The sequence below is a fragment of the Polypterus senegalus genome, chromosome 12 (assembly GCF_016835505.1).
Source record: "Polypterus senegalus isolate Bchr_013 chromosome 12, ASM1683550v1, whole genome shotgun sequence".
In the NCBI taxonomy this organism is placed as follows: domain Eukaryota; kingdom Metazoa; phylum Chordata; class Cladistia; order Polypteriformes; family Polypteridae; genus Polypterus; species Polypterus senegalus.
Genome location: NC_053165.1, coordinates 61,027,473 through 61,049,451, shown reverse-complemented (window position 1 = coordinate 61,049,451; position 21,979 = coordinate 61,027,473). Strand labels below are relative to the sequence as shown.

The window sequence follows — 21,979 nt, the reverse complement described above, 5'->3', positions numbered from 1 at the left end:
CTTTCATTGTGAAAACACGTTGTACCGTTCATGTTAAAGTTAACATTAGTTTCTCTATATAGGGGGAGTTTATAAATTATTATGTTTTTTTATGTTTTCTGTAATGTTGATTCTTTTGGATTGAGCAGTACAACTGTCTTTATTAACTGGGGTGGTGCTGGGGGCTGTTTGGTGGTTTATAACTGCAAATTCATTGTGTTGGCTTGATATGATGAAGAGGCTGGATGGTTACTCTTGGCTACTCAAGCCAAGAGATGCAAATCCAACCTCAATGTGACATGGCCTCAAGATCTGAACTAAACATGGCATTATCTGGATTTACCTTGCCTCATCAGCACTCTAAATTGAGACCTCTGTGTGCAATCATACATTTAAATTATATAAGTGTTTGGGTTTTTTTTTTTTTTTGCTCTGCCTGAAATAGTCATTGTTCCCCTTTTTTATATCAATCTCTGGAAATCAAAGACCTGTAAGAAATGTGAAGGGTGTCAGTAGGTTTACAAATCATGATGGTCCTACGGGTCACTACCCATTGAATTGGCAGTTGTTTAACCTGGAGACTGAAGTAGATTCAGTCATATTTTTCTACCTCAGATATGCAGTAAGCACAACTTTGTTTTTTGACGTTTAAGACATTCCAAAATTAATCTAAAGCTAATTTGAACTATAGATATTCTTATTGTGCTCATCTTTTTTTTTTTTTATCATCAGTATATATTTTAACAATGTTGAAACTGACTGGTGTTTTAATTGATGAGTAGGAAAAGAGAACCCAGCATCAACTCATGAGTTGATTAAATAGTTGACACATATATTGCCTGAACTGGCAATGCTACTTAATTGTACATAAAAATGTATTGTTATACTTTTGCAGCTTAAAATAAATATTTATGGCAATATTAAATGGTAGTTTTGTAAATATTTTCTCTGTGCTATTTTGCTGATGCAGTATACACGTACTCTTGCATTAAATATTAATAATGTCAACCCCAAAACATATGTCCATTCTCTGAACCTTCTTAAACCAGCTTTAGAAGTGCATGTTTTAGAGCAGACTCCTCTCAGGGCTTATGGTTTGAAATGTCTACCTTATGAAGAGCAAAACCTATGGAGGAAATTAATTTTTTAGCACTTTTCCCCCATATTCTTATTTTTTTGCTAACTGCCAAAATGTCTTAACCATATGTATGTGGACATGAATTAATTGATAAATGGTTAGCTTTGTCTAAGGACTTGACCTTGTGCTTCACCGTCACTCAAAACTACAACAACCCACGTTGAAATTTTTTAATCCAGCTTGTGTTCTCCTTGCCATCAATCATGAAAACTACCCTGAGTTAGTTAAACCAGTAATTGGAAACCAGTTAATGGAAAACTGTTATCCTATGCTCAATTTAAAATAAGCCTCCTTTTTTAACATAAACCAATTCACGGCTGAGGCAAGGTTAGATAGCATTGCACACCAGGCAGGAACCAGCTCTTAATGCAGTAAGTGCCAGGCTACTGCATGCTATCAACAAGAACATGTAAATGATGCCCATAACAGGAAGAGATTCGATTCTGTAGAACTATGGCTCCGAACTCGGCATCCCCAACCCCTAAGAGGCTGTGGCTAGTTAACCGTTGGCTCTTTTCAGTAGGTATGGCAATCTCAACTGTAAAGAGTGTAGCGTGTTTATTAGGCGTGGCGACAGTCGCTATGGTAACTGTATGCATTGAAACAGTACCTTGTCATTTTGTCAAGACCACGCGCTACAGAGCAGTGCTTCAAATGGGTTCTGGGTGGTCGTCACACACTAAGAAAACATCCATAGCCGGCAGGCGAGAAAAAGGGAAGCGCCCGGCAGAAAAGACATGTGGATTTCAGGTGACAATTTCTTTATTACAAAAAAAGATAGATAGATACTTTATTAATCCCAAGGGGAAATTCACATAATTAACAAAAACACGAGTTCTCTAAAATGACGGATGGTGTAGTTCCGGTTCATTTGCACTCGAAGTTAGGCTCTGCGCTTTTTATTCCGATATTAATTTCAAGTCAATTAACTTGCCAGAAATGCAACACTTATATGTAAGAAATAAATCTGATGGAATTCATTGGACACTTTTGTCGCGTTTTTGTTGACTGTCGGAAGGGATCCAGGTGCCCCCTTGTGTAGGCCTTTTTTTTTAGCTTCTCTGTGATTGGAATGATTCCAATCATTGGTTTCTCTTTCTTTCAATCAACTGGGTTGTTCGATACAACTGCTTCTCATTAAAAAAAAAAAAGTATGACTGAAAGGGTGAGGAGCCAATCGAGTTTTAGGTATAGTCAGGGTTCGCGAATTAATCCGCCTACTGCCGCACGTGTTGTACGGAAGCTGTCGGTTGTATTAACCTTGAATGAATTAATAGTAAATTCTTAGTTTTATTTGTTTATCTTTTATTATTCATCTTTCACATTTCACACCTCAAATAGTGCTTTCTAGCTTTTAATTAGTCGAGCATTTATATTTACTGTAGCTGTCATTGTTTGACGCTTGACCAAGCACAACCCCAACAAAAGCATCTTAAAAGGTGTAATATTAAACGGTGGGAAAACAAGTAACGTAACATATTAACTAACCAGCTAATCCAAATTCCATGATGAAAATAAAATAAAGATTTCACTATTTATTTAAATAACATACTCACTGTTTGACTTTGCGTTGTAGCGATGGCCATGCCCCTTTGCTCATTGAATGTTAATGACAGGAAGACCTGACAGCAAGGTGAAGCCACGGCAGTAACTGTTAACCGAGGTAACTTTTAAGTGGGGTTGGCCGAGGATCTTTTGGCGGTACAGAAATAAGTTTAACATAAGAATTAATGGTTCTGCTTATGAGGTACCTGGGTGTTTTTTTCCTGTCCGCGTTTGGGCTAATCACTAGAGGCTACTGTTTTGTCTCATAAGCTTTTCATGGACTTCTAAATAAAAAGATGTTTTTTGATACTCTCTCTGGTGTCTTCCTTTTAACAAACTGTTTGTAATGCCTATGGCACAGATTTAGCCCTATAGTAGCATTTAACTAAATGTGTTGTAACATACTAAAAAAAGTTTTAAAATAGAGTATTTTTTTGTAATGAGTATTAATTGTATATTTTAGGTCTTTTTAATTTAAATTCTCCCAAGAGGGAATTTTTTTTGGTGTGTCAGCAGGTTTCACAGAGAGATATACCATAAAAATCACAAATAAAACATGAGTATAATACTGTTTTTTAAACATTACATTAAACATATTGTACATAAAATTAGAACAACATTTAGACTTGACTGCTTATTGATGTAAATGTTAACTGTTCATCTTATGATTTAAGCCTTTATAGGTTTATTTAAAGGACTAAAAGAATATTTGAACTAGTTGTTTTTTATCTTTGGATCCCTGAACCTGTGACCTGATGGCAACAACTGAAACTGAGACCCACCTTCCTTAAACAATAGAGGCACTGCTGTCACTTTTTGCAGATGGCGTTTGTGTTTTCCCTAAAAATCCGTTTTGACTCTATGGGTATCTCCATATATTTATAGTTGTCAACAGTCTGAGCATATTGGTATTTAATGATTGCTTCATGCGGGGGAATGGTGTTTCTGTAGAAGTCAATAATAAGTGCCTTACTTTTTGTAATGTTCAGGTATAGAAAAGACCTGCCCCACCAGTTAACAAAATCATTTATCCCTGGACCATGACGGGTTACAGTCTCATGGAGTTATCAGCGAATTTTAAAAAGTTTTCACATTTACTGTGACTACCATTAGTGTAGAGGATGTACAAAAGAGGTGAAGGAACACAACCCTGTGGATAAGGACAGCATATCAAACACACAACCATTGACTTTCACTCTTTCAATCAAGTCCTTTAAAACATAAAAAAGCCACCCTACCAAACTAAAGTCGAAAAGAAGCCCTTTTAGAAGTCTTTCTGCAAGACGGTGGGGCTGGATGGTGTTCAAATCAAAAGAGAAGACTAGAAACAGGAGCCTCATGTGAGTCTCGATGCCCTTCAAGTGCTTATATAACAGATGAAGTATAATGACAACAATGTCCTCTGTACCACTGTTACACTGGTAGGCAAAATACAACTGTTCTAATAAACCCTGAGTTTTCTTTTAGCTTTATAACTTGTTAAAATGGTTTCATAACCAGTGATGTAAGAGCCACTGGTCTGAAGTCATTTAAGTTTTTAGGATATTTGTTTTAGCTACTGGAATTACTGCAACCTGTTTCCATGGCTCTGGTATCTTCTGCTGTTCTAATGACAACCAATAAATAAAGTAAAAAATGGAGCTGAGCTGCTCGGCACATCATTTCAAGAGCCTACCACTAAGATGGTCTGCTGCAGATGTTTTATTTGTTTTTAATTTTCTGAAAATGTTCATTACAACCTTTTAAACAAAATGATCTCTCCCTTATCTGAAACCATCTGCTTCAAGCTTTGTAATTGTTCAACAAAATTAAACTACTATTATCTCAAATAGTATTCATTTAATCCATTAGGTAAATCATTCTTGGAGTTTAAGCCAAAAACCCTTAGATGGTTATTATTTTTGACTGATGTCCAGCTAAGGTTTTAATGTCCAGTAACACTGAGCTCAATTTTTGTGTGGACGATGTCTGTTGAATTTTATCCTTATAATCAAGTTTAACTTTTTTTCCCATTCATACTACTAAATTAAAGCACACCAACAGAGTGAGTAAGCGTGGACATAATGTAGTATACTAATGACCGCTTATGGCTAGTTCCTTTCTTTTACCTAATATTGCCACAATAGGCTCCATTTAGGGGTTTGCTTTGTGAACTTGGCAAAACAAGGGACATCAGTGGGCTGTTAGGTGATGTTCTAACTTGAAGTTCAGTTCCTGTTGTAAATACAGCACCAATGCTGATCCTGAAAATAATCATGAAGCCTTACCAAAAGTGAAACCAGAATGCAATTATGCCACCTAAAAGTCAGGGTTCCAGGGAATGTAGAGTTTGTAATATATAATATGCTATGCTCCTCCTTCTCTGATATTTGACTTTTGTATAATATGATCTATAATCTATACATTATTATAAAAATAATGGATGAGAATTTGGAGGCGGTGGTCACATTTGTGTGAATAGTAGAACAGAGGACCCATGCCGTGGAGTGGTCAGATGCAGAGGTTACAAATGACATAGTGTCTGGTGATTGACTTTATATGCCGCATCTCTAGTGCTGTGATGGCTTGTCACAACAAGTACATGTCCTGCCATAGTGTTGTAACTCTGGGCCTTCCAAATCCTTCTTGACGTATTTTCAAAAACACAATGCCACAATTACTACAATAAATCATGCTGACCACTAAATCTCACAAGCAATAAAGAATTAGGTTTTATCAAGCTCATTCATTGAGGGGCTCATAATGTGGTGTAACTCTTTTATATCAGGTTAGAAGTTCTGGACATCCCAGTCTTTTATTTTCATGACGTGCCTGCAGCCTTTATCCTAACAGACTTGCAAAACCACTTATTTGTTTATCAGGACTTGCTAATTCATAAAGCCAGTTTTTATAGAAGTCGAACCTCTGTGGCAAAGCCAATAAGTGCGCCCAGAAACAGAGTGTATGAAATAGGTATATTAAAGATGTTTTATTATTTATAAGGAGTCATTACTTAGTGTTTGATTGTTTCCTGACTGTATATTAAACATTTGGCTGTATTTACTCTGGTCTTGCATGCTTAACAATTAATGCTGCCTGCTAGGATAACCCATGATGGCTGAGGGCACATTTAATATTGTCTGTTTAATTGTTCACACTCACGGTCTGTGTCTTAGCTTACTCTATGACACATACAATTACAGTATTCTCCTGAAAATACTTTAACTGCATTTTTCTTGTTTATTTACTTTTCTTTTCACTTCTTTTCTTTTCTTAGGCAAGCTACTTGAATGTACAACAGTTATGGGAACGTATTAATGAACAGGCCTTACAGGCTTCTGACATCTGCAAATATGATGAGATCCAACAGCACCCAAGTGGGTGGAAAACTGTACGAGTGTTTGTCTCATCCACATTTGCTGATTTCCACTCAGAAAGAGAAGCGTTGGTTAAGAAGGTACTACATTGTGTGTTATATGGACTCTGTGCAGATTAATAAATGAATTGTTTAAGGTGGCTGTTTTCCATGAGCTAATTAATGTAGGTCACCTTTAGAAAGTAAAAATACATGGATATCAATAGAGATTTCTATCTATTTTTAAGACATAACATTTAAATAAACTTTAGTATAACAGTTAATTGAGATAAACAATAAACTGACTAGGAATTATCATGCTCTTGGTGTATTTTTCACTAGTATAAAATATGCAGCGAGTGAAGCCCCTTCAATAGCTAAAAATGTGCTGAATTTTTTTTTATTAGGCTATGATTTCAACAGCAAACTATTTTTGTGCAAGAAAAAGGAAGAGTCATCTCTTACTGAAAATGTACATCTCTAGTGCCAGTTGTACTCTATTTAATGCAGAAATGTGTACAAGAACACAAAACTTTTATATCTGCTGAACAAAATTTCTTGGGGTGATTTTGCTCCTAACGAAGAGGCTTCTAGCATTTTGCAAATATAATACACTCAGGCTATTATTTAGATTTAATGGTTTGTTTCTCAGTTATTGTGTAGGGTCACATTCTCTCACACACACACATACCACTTCAGTCTCAAAGAGGGATGGATGCCTAAAAATGTAAATACATTAAACTTGATGATCCTGACACAATAATATTCATATGTATGTGTACATTTATGGCATATTCACTGTTATTTTGGTGCAGCAAAATCTATAGAAATTAATTTGTTCAAAAACAAAAATCATTTTGTAGTGCTAATAACTATGACAAGATTCATTAGGGTTGAGTGATTTCTTCTTGAGCTGCAATATCCATATACCCACAGATAGCTATTGCTCTGGAAGTGAGCAAATCATGTTCATAGAGCTTTAAATGTGTAAATCTGTTGTCAAAGTAAGTCAAACTTTTTACACATGTATCTTAGAGAGAGAAAATTAGAAAGTACTGTGAAAAAAATAAAGATTTCAGCTTTGAGTTATATACACTTGCATATACTGTCCTATCATATATAATAAAATAACAATGCACAAAGTCTCAGTAGTTTTAACTTCTTATGTACCCCCAGCTATAACTAATTATGCTGATTCAAATGAAAGAACTCCACCTTCTATAACACTTGCAGCTGCAGCCTGGTTCTTGACCGTGAATTGGCTATGTTCACCTTATGTCGATTAATTCACCAGTGGGTTTCATGCCCTTTCTGAACACCAGACATCAAGACTAATATTTCTGTAATCATAGACTTCTGCAAAGAATCTGTGTAATGGAGAAAAGCAGTGGCCAAGTGTTCTGGAGAGGTGGTGTGAGTAGATTTAGAGGTTTAACTTGAGTGAAATGAACAAAATAGATTATCTGGATTTAAGATTAATTTTATGCTTCTGAAAAAAAGGAAAAATTGAATTATTGAAGGGGAATAGTACCCAGGTATTTTATTTATCCAGGTGTTTCCAGAACTCAGAGAATGGTGTGAAGAAAGAGGAATGTATCTGGTTGAGTGTGATCTACGTTGGGGTGTCCCTCAAGACTCTACTTCTTCTGTTGTGATAGATACATGTTTGGCAGAGCTGGAACGGTGCTGCCAAGAGACATGTGGTCAACCATTTTTCATAAGCATGCTAAGTGAGAGGTACTGTTAAATAAAGGGTGATATTCTTCTGTAATTACTCATTCATTTTTTGCTAGTGACTGCAGTGATTTGCTTTTAATCTGTAGAGCAGGATGGTTTCCAGCGGATACTGATTTGGATCAGGATCTTTCTAAGCGATACAAATGGATATCGGGTATGTCAATCACTGGAATGGAAATCTTACATGGGGCACTCCTTGGTCTTAATCCTAATGCTGCCTTCTGCCTGCGCCAGCCTGACTTTCTCTCCATGCTTCCACCTGCTTTTGAGAAAGACTTCAGGGATGCAGACAACTGGAGTATAGAGTTTCTCCAAGCTTTAAAGGATCAGATTCATCAGAAGTTTCCTCCTCAGCAGATTTTCAAATATCAGTGTACAGTCTCTGGACTTGAAGAAAGTTCTGGAATCAGCAAGGTATTCAGTAGACTCAACATAATTTTAGATTCATTCCTAAAACTGGCAATGTGAATGTATGTATACTTTGGGTTCTCTGCAGGTGCAACTGTCAGGGCTTGAGCCATTGTGTTCATGGGTACTTGAGTTTCTAAAAAATGCAATTCAACGAATGTTTCCAGATCACACTGAGACACTGGAAAACAGAAAAAGTTCACTGCCATCTTGGTGAGTACTCTGGATTTTTACTTTGCTCCTTTCACAAAGGTTTCCGATTTCAAGACAGCCACAATTCCTGCCAGTACAAGCAAGAGCATCATTGTAATCTGCAAAAGTTACCATATAAAACTATCAAGTAAATGAATACATGTGAATTTAATTACAGTCATTGTGCACAATCTCCACCTGCCTTTACTGATTTTACAGTTGAGGGAAGTAATATATGTTTGAAATTGACTAGGAAAGTGCGGATGGTTACTTCCTGCCCTCCTCTGTGACTGATCATTGACAAAGATTTCACATACTCATTAAAGCTGACATAATTAGTGTTGGCCTGGCTTATCATACAAGCAGAAACTGGTTTAATACTGACTTTAGAAGAGGAGTGGTCCTTGCTAATTCTAGGTCTGTTGACCTTCTCTGTCTGCAGGTCTTCACTGCAAATGAGCTCCTTATCATTGATTCATGTATTGAGTAATAATAACAAATACTACTACATTAAATTCCACTAGACCAGTGTTTCCCAAACTCTGTCCTGGGGAACCCCTGTGGCTGCAGGTTTTTGTTCCTACCAGCTTCTGTTTTTAATTGAACTCCTGGGTTAATCAAGTGAACTGATATTTCCCAAGTTCAGTATTTAAGGAACAGTATAGAAAAATATAGAAAGTACCTTGAGCATGAGAAAGGCGCTATATAAATAAAATTTATTATTATTATTATTATTAGAAAACTAAGTTTGCTAAGTTTATATATATATATATATATATATATATATATATATATATATATATATATATATATATATACCAAGCAGTTATATGGGAATAATGTATTTATTTCTTTTAACAGTATTTTCATCCTACTTTTCAAGATGTTCTAATTGTTTCATAAATCCATTATTTACTAATTAGTGGGTCTGATACTAAAGTAGTTGCAGCCTTTGAGTATTCAGTGTTTTTTGCCTGGGTGTCTGCTCTGCTCATTTTTAATTGTCATTAATAAGATACAACGAAGGGGGAAAAAATGCACAGAGAAAGGGCAAAGTATAATGAAATCAACAAAAGAGTTAAGCATTTAAATCTATAGCAAAAGCAGAAATATTTATAAATGTCTTATAAATGTAAAAATCATGCTGCTGTGCTTTTCTGAATGTCGAATAAAAAAAAAAATACCAGCTAATTAAATGAGATCAATGTTCTCAGGTGTTGTCACTGATTAGGAATATGGTTGGAACAAAAACCTGCAGCCACAGCCAGGGGTTCCCCAGGACCAAATTTGGGAAGCACTATACTAAACTAATGTCTTTATTAAACAAAATTAGCATTGAAGGATTCAATGGTTTACCAGTTCAACAGGTGTTTTTGTAAATCATAAAAACAGTAAATTGAGGAAAAAAACAAACAAAAGATTTATATCTTGAATAATTGTCAGAGTTTGTAGTCCTGGTGCTCTTGTTTGATAAGCTAATTGGCTCCAATACTACTACTACTACTACTACTACTAATAATAATAATATACTTAATTTATGGGCGGCACGGTGGCGCTTCGGTAGCGCTGCTGCCTCGCAGTTAGGAGACCCGGGTTCGCTTCCCGGGCCCTCCCTGCGTTGAGTTTGCATGTTCTCCCCGTGTCTGCGTGGGTTTCCTCCGGGCGCTCCGGTTTCCTCCCACGATCCAAAGACATGCAGGTTAGGTGGATTGGCGATTCTGAATTGGCCCTAGTGTGTGCTTGGTGTGTGGGTGTGTTTGTGTGTGTCCTGCGGTAGGTTGGCAGCCTGCCCAGGATTGGTTCCTGCCTTGTGCCCTGTGTTGGCTGGGATTGGCTCCAGCAGACCCCCGTGACCCTGTATTCGGATTCAGCGGGTTAGAAAATGGATGGATGGATATACTTAATTTATATAGCACCTCTCCCATGCTCAAGGACTGTGAACTATGTTTCCTTCTTTGAGGAGGATTGTACCTAAATATCTTCCAAAGATAAAAAGAAAACATCACTCTAATCAATGCAGTGTAGGAGATAAATAAATATGAATGCACTTGGTTAGAAGATTTTATGTACAGCATAATTATTCAGGCAGCAGCAACCTGATTACACTTGGTCAAACATCTGTAAATGTAAAGGTCTTTTCTTTCAGTGAGGACACTATCTGTGTCTGGCTTGTTTGTCCTCAATTAAAGGTTGCCAGAGTTGAAACTGAGCCCTTTGCTTTGATTCGTTTGCTTTCTCTTGCATTATCTTCGGAAGATAATCTGAACCAAGCACAGAATTCTACTTAGGCAAAAGATTTTATGAAGTTTAATTCTGTACAATGTAAGTGCTTGCTTGTAACAATCACTAGCAAAAATATAGTGAGTCAGCAGGAACAGGATGGAGAAACTGCTTTGTGTGTATAAAGTGCCTGTCCACTGAACAAGAGTTTAAAGAATAATCCACCGAACTGCATTATTAGTGGTTGGAAGATCAGTAATGACAAAAACAGTTGCCTGCTTCAATTTCCAAAGGCTGACTTGGCAAGATGTTGTATATGTATTTCCTATCCAATCCTCAGGTATCGCTCCCAGCTCCATCAGCACTCTCTCTTTAGTGTGCAGAAGTCTCGTCTGGTGCTGGGCCGTGATAGAGAAGTGGCAGATGTGCTGAAGTACCTGCAGCTGGGTGTTACAGAACATCAGGAAGACATGTCAATGCATGAAAGTCCAGAAGATCCTGAATCAAACAAGCCTGGGAGACACTCATCTACAAGAATACCACCTTACCTTATGGTTGCTCCTCCAGGAACAGGCAAATCATGTCTCATGGCCCAATGTGTCTTTGAAGCACAGAAGGTGATAGTCACATCATGGGTGCATTAACAGAACATCATCCAAAATTAAATAGATACATAAATACAAGGTTTACGGAAATCACTGAGAGTCAAGTAATGGTTAGGCTTCTTCCTTTCTTATTTAAACAAATTCATAATGGAATGCTGCACCCTAGCAATATATAAATATATATATACAGTATATTGTTTGTCATTGATGTTATTTATGTAATCCATCCATCCATTATCCAACCCGCTATATCCTAACACAGGGTCACGGGGGTCTGCTGGAGCCAATCCCAGCCAATACAGGGCAAATACCCGGGCAGGGCGCCAGTCCATCGCAGGGCACACACACACACACACACACACTAGGGACAATTTAAGATTGCCAAGGATTGCCAATGCACCTAACCTGCATGTCTTTGGACTGTTGGAGGAAACCGGATCACCGGGAGGAAACCCACGCAGACACGGGGAGAACATGCAAATTCTATGCAGGGAGTACCCAGGAAGCGAACCCAGGTCTCCTTACTGCAAGGCAGCAGCGCTACTACTGCGCCACCGTTTTTCATATCTTTTACCTTTATTTAGCATATAATATCATGAACATTTTTACCTCAATTCTGCATGAAGACTTTACAATAAGATTTTTTTATCCCCCATCACTACAAATTACATGAAATAAGTAACATACAAAAAAAAAATTTGGGTTGCATATTCCTTTAAAATCATCAGAGCTAGTAATGCATCAGCCAGTACTGGAGACAGAGTTGCTTCACATATCCAGTGTCCAGGGTACAAGTCCCATTCTTGGCTATTGTCTGTGTGGAGCTCGCATGCTCTGCATGTTTCTTTTTGGACTTTTCCTCTGACATTCCCAGACCGGTTATTATTAGGGTTAACTGGTTATTCCATTTTGACCCAGTCCAAGTATGAGTGCTGGTGTGTGCATAAGGAGGCCTTGCAATTGACACTTTTGGGGCTGTTTTTCCATTGCACCTAATGATGCAGGAAAGGCCCTTGCTTACCGTGATCCTGCATTGCATTAAACAGGTTTGAGAATGTAATGTTGCATTTTTCTCACAGATTAGATTATTAAATGATCAGCCAGTTATTAAACAGAATTAGATGCCAGACTGCTAGCATAACTGGAGGCATTTTTTGTGCATAAATTTAAAATATTCTTGATGTTCAGTATGAAGTATACAATAGAACACTGTAACTTTAGTCTTCTCAGTATGTACTTCCTGAATTGTAAAGGTTTGGTGGTATTTATGTTGCTTAGGTTAGAGGAATGTTTAACTTCCTGACTCTATTAGGACAATCTATGCGTCTCCCTTAGACTGACATTTATGAAATCACCTTTATCTTATATAATGCCTTTCACACAATGTGCTTTACAAAGTAAGCAAGATTTTAATACTTAATGAGTAGAAGTCTATCTGGAAGTGATCTTTTTTTGTGTACTTAACCTGACATCAGCATTAAGGTTGTTCACTGTTAAAACATATTTCAGTGATGCATATAAAGCTTCAGTTTCTTTGATAAGAAATAACTACAGCAATAGGGAGAAATGCTAGCTTGAATGCGGCTCACACAGGCCCAGTACGTAAAAGAGATGTCAATAATCACCTTTATTTCCTCATTGTTTGTAGTTTGGATACACAGCCTTGAAGTATGAAAAAGACAGACTAAACTTGGTCAAAGTAAAATAATGACTTAATCGTACTCTTTTTGTCCACCCAGTGTGTTTGTTTTGGAACAATAAAAGGAAGCATAATAGAAATTCTTGTTTTGGTTGAATGTGTATGCTCATTGACATTTATTATTTTTAAATTGTCTTAATCCATTCTCAGTTTTTCCAAACCAGGAATGCTCATGGAGCAATTGATATGAATAATGTATATCGATGTTCATACATATTGAAAAATGAAAAAATGGCATGCCAATATTGAAAATTCAGAGGATATAGCATACCAGAAAATTTTTGAGCTATTATAAATACCCATTAAGATTCCTTGCTGTTCATTACTTTAAAAATTCTTTGATTATAGGCATCTGTATTACAACAATTTGACCTCAGTAGGTTGCATTACCTCTCTGAAATATTTATTCTCTCTCTCTCTTTCTCTCTTTTCCTTTTCTACTTCCCATTCCTTGCTATTAGATACCTTCCTTCTCGTTGTTTTTCCACTTTGTAGGATGCTGCCCTGCCTCCACTGAGCTTACCAATCTTGTTGCAAGACTTTGTTGTCACCTGACTCCTGAAGAGGCTGGTAGGTGATCTGCCTCAAGTATTCTTTACACGGTTGAATGTCCTTTTTTAAGTTTAGCTTATGCTCTTTACTTTTTCTCTTTTAACTGCTATTAATTTCAAGTAGGACTACATTATGTGTTAGATATATTGGTCACAATGGGGAGAATAGAGGTGGCTGTTGAGTGGAATGGGGTATAGTGCTCCCCTTTACCTAATCTATCATGTGGTATAGCTGCTATTCAGTTTCTGTGTGTCCCTTTTTGTTTACATATTTTTTTGTAGTATTGTGCCTGTTGAGTCTTTATACAGTATATTGTATTGTCACTATATACTGTATTTCTATACCAGTGTGACTCAAAACAAATACTTTTTATTGTACTGTAATATATCAAGACAAAACCTGATTAAATTAAATATTATAGGAAGAAAATGGGAATGTTTTAGTTAGATTTCCTTTGCTTGAGACATCTGACAATTGATTGCCAATGTGATGACCATGAATGTGTTTTTTTTTTGTGTGTGTGTGGGAAGTCAGTATAATGATGCATTGGCTATTGGTGCTATCTTCCGGATCCAGACACCTGAGTTCAAAACTTGCCCGGATCGATTTTCATGTGGAGTTTTCTTTGTGTCAGCATTTCCAACTGCTTACACTTCATTTCAAGTCAAAAGATGTACCGATTAGATTGCTTTGCAATTCTAAATTTGCCCTGAGGTTTTTTTTTCCCCCCAAATCAACAAGGGAAAGAGGGACAGAAAATCAATGAACCAATGAAATTTGTATTCTTCTCTGAGAGGCTGAAATATTGCCATTGGTTGCTACACTATTAGTTCTTATTAAATTATTTATTTTTGTATATTTTTTCTGAGTGGCATGGTTCCACAGTAGTTATAGTGCTTTCCGCACTAAGCCAGACATCTGGGTTCAGTTCCTGGTATAGTAATATTACTCTTGCTTATTTTACTAGCAGAACTGATGTTTTATTTTTCAAAACCAGACAACTAAGGAGTAAATAAAGCCTATTCCTTTTGTTTATCAAAGATCAAAAAGATTTACTAGAGAAGCTTAAGGAAGCAGATGGAATCAGTGCTCTGAAGTCAATTTTGAGGGACCGACTTGATGATCCTGTCAATTTAAAGAGGCCTTTGGTGATTTGTATAGATGCCTTCAACCAGGTATGGGAATCTATTTAGTAATAACAGATAACATTTAGTGTGAAACAGACTTGTATACAGTATGCTGTGTCATTAGAAAGTTAGTATGACCCTTAAGTAATTATAATGTTTGTTTGAAATATATGATTTCATCAAAAATTAAATAGAATCTAAACTATTTTGTAAAAATTGTGATTCCTCTCTTCTCCCTAGTCCATAGACATGGTTGATTTATGACTCTAAACTGGACTTCTATACACGAGTATGCTTGTGTGCTGTATGACAGACGGTCATCTCATATTAAGGTGGTTGCTGCCCAGTTACCAGTTACTTAAGACCCTAAACTGAATGTCTTATATATTGTACACACTAGCTGCTGATTGCTAATTTCAAGCATTTGCCTGCAGATTTACCCTTCACAAGATGCTGAGGAACTGCTGACATGGCTGCAAGATAGCTCCTTTTTTCCTGGCAACTGCCGTTGTGTCATCACTACCGCTTCTTTGACTCCTGCGCTGACTTTGGTTACCACTTTGGTCCATGAGGTGAACCCACTCTCTTTGGAATCTGCACGAGAGCTGGCTACAACTTATCTGTCCCGATACAATAAGGTAAAGAAGTGGTTGGGCCATGTAGATGTTTTGTGTCCTAGCATAGTCAATTTGTTAATACATTAGCGCAAACAGTTCAAGTAAGGGAGTGTTGTTACTTATTATACATCACCGTAAAGTCTTTATATCAAATGTTCTATGGCAAGCAGCAATAAGTGATATTTTCTGCAAAAGTAAAAGAAAAGGCTGTACAAATAAAAACTCTCAACACAGTTTATTCCCCTACCAAGACTAGATTTTCTCATTAGCTTTGCACTTATATTTGAGCACCACATCGCTCAAATGAACCTCTAATTAATTCTGCATTCCTGCAGAGACCTGGGAAAGTGGTGCAGTTTGTATCTTTGTGGACAAAGTGCCAACAAACTCTATACCATTTCCAGACTATTTACATTTTCATTCCAAACCTTGTTTTTATTCTAATATGCCTCCAAACAGGTGAACATTAAAATCACATGCTTCTTTCTTTGAGAGTCATCCTGTGATGTTTGTTTTTCATTAGACGGATAGTTGTTAAATGCAGAAAAAGGTTAAAAAAAGATAGTCAACACTCTTTGACTGTCAGACTTTAGAGAAATGTACTGTCCAAATGCATGATGAGCAGGCTTGTCTCATTCTCTCCACTTTGCCATTCCAGCGGTTGAGTTCTAGGCAACTGGAACTGCTTTTGTCAAAGCGCAGCTCACTTAGCCCTTTATGGATGACCCTAGCCTGTGAAGAGCTACGTTTATTTGGTGTCTTTGAGAGAGTGACCCACCTAATTCAGTCCTTTCCAGATTCTCTGGAGGGAATTCTGGGAAGTATCCTGTGCAGGCTTGTAGGAGAGGATGACTCTGGACTACTCAAGGACGTATGTATCCCACCACTCCTTAGTATGAATTGTAAAGTAATGGTAATGAAAACTAGTGTGCTTTATGAAGGGTCTAAATGTAAAATTATCACCACCAATGGCTTTAATATTTATGTAGAAAGGAAGTGTTTAAGATGAGCAGAACATCAAAAACATGGTAATGCTTGACTGCTATGGTGGAAACTTGTAGTCTCCTTCTCTTCCCTCCAAATTGAAATCTCTAAGAATTCTAATATTTTAGAATTCACATTCTACTGGTCACACATATCTCTGTTCCCCAGGATTATGCTTGGATGTACAACTCAGTCCACAGGCAATGCCGGCTTCTAGGGGCCTACACAAATATTGGGCCCTGGTAATATTTGAGTTGAATTTAGGGGAAAGCTATAAATAATTCAACTACCCTAATGAATTATACACTTTGTGGCTTGGCAACTGGGAAGCTTTGAATAATGGGCTTTAGTAGATAAATATGAAGTGTTTAAAGCAATGGATGATAGGAATGTAAAAATAATAAGAAGAAATATACCTTTAATTACAGAGGTCTGTTGTGTTATTAAAACAGTCACTTAAGACCTTGTTTAATCAAAGCCTTTTCCTGTTTAATCCTTTGCAGTTTGTGTGCATTCTCCATTGCTCACGGGATGGAGGGGTTCTGGCCATTGATGTGCAAGGTGTTTTGGGGCTCAAAAGAGGTGGTCAGGCAATTTCCTCAATGGAGTGGGCTCAGCTTCAGCGTTCTGTAAAGGAATTGCTGCGCATCAGTTATGATTGGAAGGGTCGTGACATTGTAACTTTTTTTCACTCTTCAGTGGCTCAGGTAAGTATGGCTTTGCAAGCTTAATACTGTAATTGAAATAACTGCTAGAATTCATTAGAGATGGGCATGGTACATTGGTCCTTTTTTAGGTGAAAATGTTGAGTTTAACCAGGAGCAAAACCAGACCAACAAATACTCCTTGAGAATGACACATACTAGTTTCTCCATGTGTCTGTCTAATACACAGCCTTTCTGAATGGTTTCTTCCCTTTAATAATTCATTGTCCAGGGACATGAGATGAGGTGAAGGTGTCTTTTTGATTCTGCAGAAAGGACGACTTTCTATATTCACTTTACTGCCATATATGTTCTCCATCCATGGCATCTGAAGTTTCCTTTAATTCCAGTAAAACATATTAAAGGTAGAGCAGCCTTGTTAGGGATTGCAAATATCTGTAATAATATGTACATTTCAGTTGCTAAAAATGCTATTATTTACTTGGAAATAAATAGTTGATGTATTCATTTCTACAGCAATAATATGGATATGTTATCTTGTTATGCTTACTCTTTCCAGCCCGTCTACACATCAAATACCATCCACAGTTTTTGCTTTCAAATGACTTAACAGAAATTACTTCAGAAGACAGTATGTTGTTGGAATTTTTTTTTTTTAGTGTTAACCTCCGTTTATTTGGCACTTTTATAGTGCAATTGATTTTGATTTTCTAGCACTGCAGTACTGACATGTAAAGTGACTTGCTTGGAGTTACACTGAGGTGAAATCGTAACATGATAGCACTGCTTTAGCCATTAGGGTACACACTGTCTGGTGCTCATTTAAGGTTTAAAAGGTAAAATATTACAATCATCTCAGTAATTTGACAAATTGCTCTGTTGTAAACATCACCTTTCTCATTTCAGTTTCAATATGAAGAGTTGAGATGTTGGATTTTTATTTGCTATTTAATAAAGCAAAATAAGAAATTACTATTATTGTGGTTACATTTTTTTGCAAGAACAAAATAAATATATATTTTAGGGTTGCTTAGAGTTCTTTTTCTCATGATATTGTTGTCTGGATACTCTCCAATAATGCTTATTCTCTTTTCTGATAGGCTGTGGGAAGTTGTTTTTTTGGTAGGCAAGAAGATAAAATTAACTACATGTGCTTGCTAGCTGATTACTATGAGAATAACTGTCCTGACGCTGCTACTGTCACCAGTGAGTTGGTTTGGCTGCTGAATGAAGCTGGTTTGCATTCAAGACTTGTCAGCTTTCTAAGAAATGACCAAAGGGCCTTAAGCATCTCCTGTCACACTCGTTTTTCTTACATCAGAGTAAGTTGTTTTTTTATATTTCATTCGATTCCATGCACCTATCCATTTGTGCAGTGTGGGTAATAAATTGTATATATTCAATTAGAATCCTAAAGGCTATAGGAAGTATGGCAAAAGCATATAGAAAACAGAATTTTCCAATGTTATTTTTTTTACATGTAAGCAGTCTAACATTTTGATGTGTTCACCATGAAATTTGGTATAACTCTCATCTGTGGTATACTTTTTAGAAGTTGCGGTGTTCCTGGCATTGTCAACCTGGATCGCAGACGAAACGTGCCCTCCTTTGCTCCAGCTGCTCTGTCCGGACACGGGCCTTTGGGCAGGTATGTAATATGTGACTGTCTGTTCTTGACCCACATTAAAGATGTAAAGTGTTTGATTTTGAGGAAAACAGTCACAGAACAAGAACAGCACCTTTCTGGACTTGCTGGTTACAGAAATTGAATAGATATGAACTTTCACAGTGTATTCATGCTTTTTTTCTTCATCTTTCAAGAATTATTAAGCTTTAACCTAGCATATAAACACACCCAGTTTTTTTTTTTTTTTTAATTTTGCAGTATTATTCCGGGTTTAAAATGCTTCTTTTGAAGATGTATTATGTGTTTTGTGCAACATTTATTTTAACCTAGTATATTTTTTTGATGTCTCTCTTTTTCAAACAGCTATTTCTCAACAGTCAGAGTTGTGCCATCTGTGGTCAGGTTGCCAGGATGAAGCCACAAGAAGCCTATCTTTGCATACAGCACAGCAGGTATGTTGAATGAAGTACATGGGTTCATGGAAGAAAAATAATTTAACAAAAAGAGGTCTGATCCAGAACTTTACCATTAAAGTCCTGAATACCCAATTAACAAAGTGCACACTCTATATAGTTTGAAAATCCCACCCCTATTCTTGCCATGACATAAATTAATCTCAAAATGTTTAGTTTGTCCCAAACATGAGTTAGGTCATGTCTGGTGACGTAATTTAGGGAAATTCTCTTAAGACCTATATCTTTGACTTTAAATAACATACACTTTAATTATATAGTTGTTGCCCAGATGTTACATATCAATTATTGCTTGTTTTGATAAATGGGGTCACAGGGCAGTAAAGTAAGATAAAGGTAAATGTTCTTCATTCACAAATTTTCCTTCATTACGTTTCATAAAAGGGTGCGTTACTGGAGTTTACAATATTTATGTTTAACACATTTTCAAATAAAGAAAAACAAACAATGGACTTGCATTTTTCACTATACTGCTACTAGTATGGTCAGTATTTAAGACTACATTCAAACATAGAATAACTGAAAGACTTTTTAAAATCTCAAGGGAGATACAGTAAAGATAATGATAATTGTTATTTTATAATAAGTTCCTACAGATAAGGCTCAACTAGAAACTGACAAATTGTACATTTTTCTTAAAACATTAACATACTTTTTTACATTAAGAATTTCAAATAATGTTAGATTTTGTTTGCTAACATTTGGTAGATAGTACCAGTACAGTGACTTTCCAGTATCAACATTATATGGTCATAATTAAGAATTCCTGAGCTGCAGCAGAGGCCAGAATGTCCTGACTTCATCAAAAACATTGCAAATATCCTGAAAGAACCAAGGATGCAAAAATATTTGGATAAATGTAGAATTGTTTGCAAAAATGTTTTTCTTTTAAATAAAACAACTTGGATGCTTCACGTCTTGGCTACATCCCACAAATATTCAGTTTCCCATGCAAGTCAATTGAACTTATGCCATTACTGATGTCCTGTTTACCCTAATTTTCCCTATTTTTAAATAAATGCAGAGTTAAAACAGTTAATGAATCACTGCATTAATTTTCTTTCCTTGTTTCTTAAATTTTGCTTCATTTCACCTCTTTTGTGTTTATGACTTTAAGTCAATACATCTCAACTTCATTTCTTGCTTTGCCACATTTTCTGTTGTTTTTTTTCAGTTTTGTTTTTTGAGTTTTTCTTGTTTAATTTCAAATGGTTATGTTTGTCTTTCGCCAGATTCCTTTTCTAGTTGTAACTAACTTGTTGGAATTATTTCCCTCTCTCATATGGCCATGTTCTTGTTACTGTTGCAAGTCCTTAGACACTATAATATTATCACATATGTGTCTACAGTATATGTTTAAATTGTATGTATCGTATATAACTAGTACAATGGAATTTGTTTATTCACGAAATACAAATTCAAAAAAAGAAAAGGAACTTAAATAAAATACTCTAAATAAAAAGGTTTCTACTATGACTGGAGACAGCAATAAAGGATACAGTAATACTTTATAAAAATGTACAATACCACAATATATTTAGCAGTGTTAGCAGCCGATGAGTTGGTGAACATATATGATCCATGAACATGTGTTTATATGTATGCACGTATAGCTATAGTGTTACAGTAAAAGAAATGCTGCATTTACTGCTTATACACACAAGCATGTGTTCTGCACCTGGGCCTCTTTGTCTAGATGAGACATTCCATCTGACTCCATTTCCACTATCTTACTGCCAGGTAATGCAATTTTTCCTCAGGCATTAAGTCAGAATCAATCCACTTAGGAGTCTGGTTTCATAAACCTGAGATCATAATGACTTTTGCCCAGATATTGGAAAGTTCTGACCCCAGAGGAAAAAAGAAGCATTTTAATTTTAAGGTAGTTTATTACTGTGCAAAATAAGAAAAGATGACTGATGTACATCAGTCACTTCATCTCAGCCTCTACACTAAACATTCACATAACCATTTTCTGAGTTTGTTTCTTTTTTCAGTGCTTGGCTATTGGGAGCCTGGGTCTACCCAGGCTATATCAGCTCCAAAGCAAAAACCAATCCCAGACTGGAGGGAAGTTTATTGTAGGGCACACTGACATCACATTAATTTAGATTTGCCAAAATAATTTAACTCCGAAGTCTTTGGGATGTGGGAGGAGACTTGTGAAGACCTGGATTCAAATCCTTGCCCAGTCACTCATCTATGAGGCAGATCTAAATGTTGTAGGCAATATAAAAATTTGGTAAACAAGTTAAAATATGCTAATCAACTATTTAATTTTTATTTGTTTTTCCAGATTTGGCCCACCTGAATGTTTGGTCTGTAAAAAAATAATCTTACCACAGCCTCCCCCATTGCCAGCAGTGTTGTGCCACATGTGTGGATTCACTCCTAGGTGTGTTGCACTCAATGTTTGATAAAATGTATCCAAAAAAGAAGCAAAGACAGACTGGATGCAGTGGAAAAATGACATGAAGAATTAGAATTAGCCTAAAATCAAAGATACACATGATCAGTGTGTGCTATTCAAGGAAGTTTGTGACTAGGTTTTTGCACTTGAAATAACTCAGCTAAATTCACTGTAATTTTTTGGTCTTCCAAAAAATCCCTTACAGACAATACATAGTAAAGAACACAGCCACTGCAAACCTGAAATTTTTTGGATATCATGACTATATACCAATTAATGTTACCACTCTAGTTTTTTTTTCCCCCTCAGTTTCAGATTTACCATTCTGCTGTTATGGAGTCTTGGCCCTCAAATTCCCTGTCTACCAAGTTTGCTGGTATTGTTTTGAACTAAATTTCTAGATTTCACCAGTGTTGTAGCACCCACACTCAATCTATTTTCCTTCTGTCTGTTCCTGTAACTCCTGCTGTCTTTCATTGTGTTATTTATTGACATTCTTTATTTAATTTTTGTGTTATCCTGTTTTATGCACCAAGGTATATTGTAATTACTCACTCATATTGCTAAATCTCTTTGTAAGGTATTTTATGATATTGTTATAAAATAAAGAATAATATTCTGTTGCTTGATTTGCCATTTTACTTACAGTATGGAAATATGCAATTAA

The 21,979-nt window shown here is 36.3% G+C and overlaps 1 protein-coding gene across 2 annotated transcripts; it reads left to right on the top strand.

The window, feature by feature from the left end:
• Window positions 1-399: 399 nt before the first annotated feature.
• LOC120540740 (telomerase protein component 1-like) lies at window positions 400-21,337 on the top strand. Of its 2 annotated transcripts, XM_039771770.1 has the most exons (15): window positions 400-1,867; window positions 5,919-6,098; window positions 7,549-7,733; window positions 7,820-8,147; window positions 8,230-8,354; window positions 10,894-11,170; window positions 13,319-13,427; window positions 14,451-14,584; window positions 14,971-15,174; window positions 15,812-16,024; window positions 16,641-16,844; window positions 17,903-18,124; window positions 18,355-18,450; window positions 18,793-18,881; window positions 21,199-21,337. In XM_039771770.1, exons 1-15 carry the CDS (start codon window positions 1,571-1,573, stop codon window positions 21,317-21,319), a joined length of 2,784 nt encoding a protein of 927 aa, XP_039627704.1. In that variant the 5' UTR covers window positions 400-1,570; the 3' UTR covers window positions 21,320-21,337. The 2 variants fall into 2 exon arrangements, with proteins under 2 accessions (XP_039627704.1, XP_039627705.1); XM_039771771.1 differs by lacking the exons at window positions 400-1,867; window positions 7,549-7,733 and having other exon boundaries at window positions 5,961-6,098.
• The last annotated feature ends 642 nt before the right edge of the window (window positions 21,338-21,979 follow it).

Bases quoted from the DNA above. Each gene is read 5' to 3' on its own strand.
- LOC120540740 (XM_039771770.1), top strand. From the start codon at position 1,571: ATGGCTCCGAACTCGGCATCCCCAACCCCTAAGAGGCTGTGGCTAGTT. The intron at 8,148-8,229 runs GTATTCAGTAGA...GGTTCTCTGCAG, and splicing joins AAAGTTCTGGAATCAGCAAG to GTGCAACTGTCAGGGCTTGA. The intron at 15,175-15,811 runs GTAAAGAAGTGG...TTGCCATTCCAG, and splicing joins ATCTGTCCCGATACAATAAG to CGGTTGAGTTCTAGGCAACT.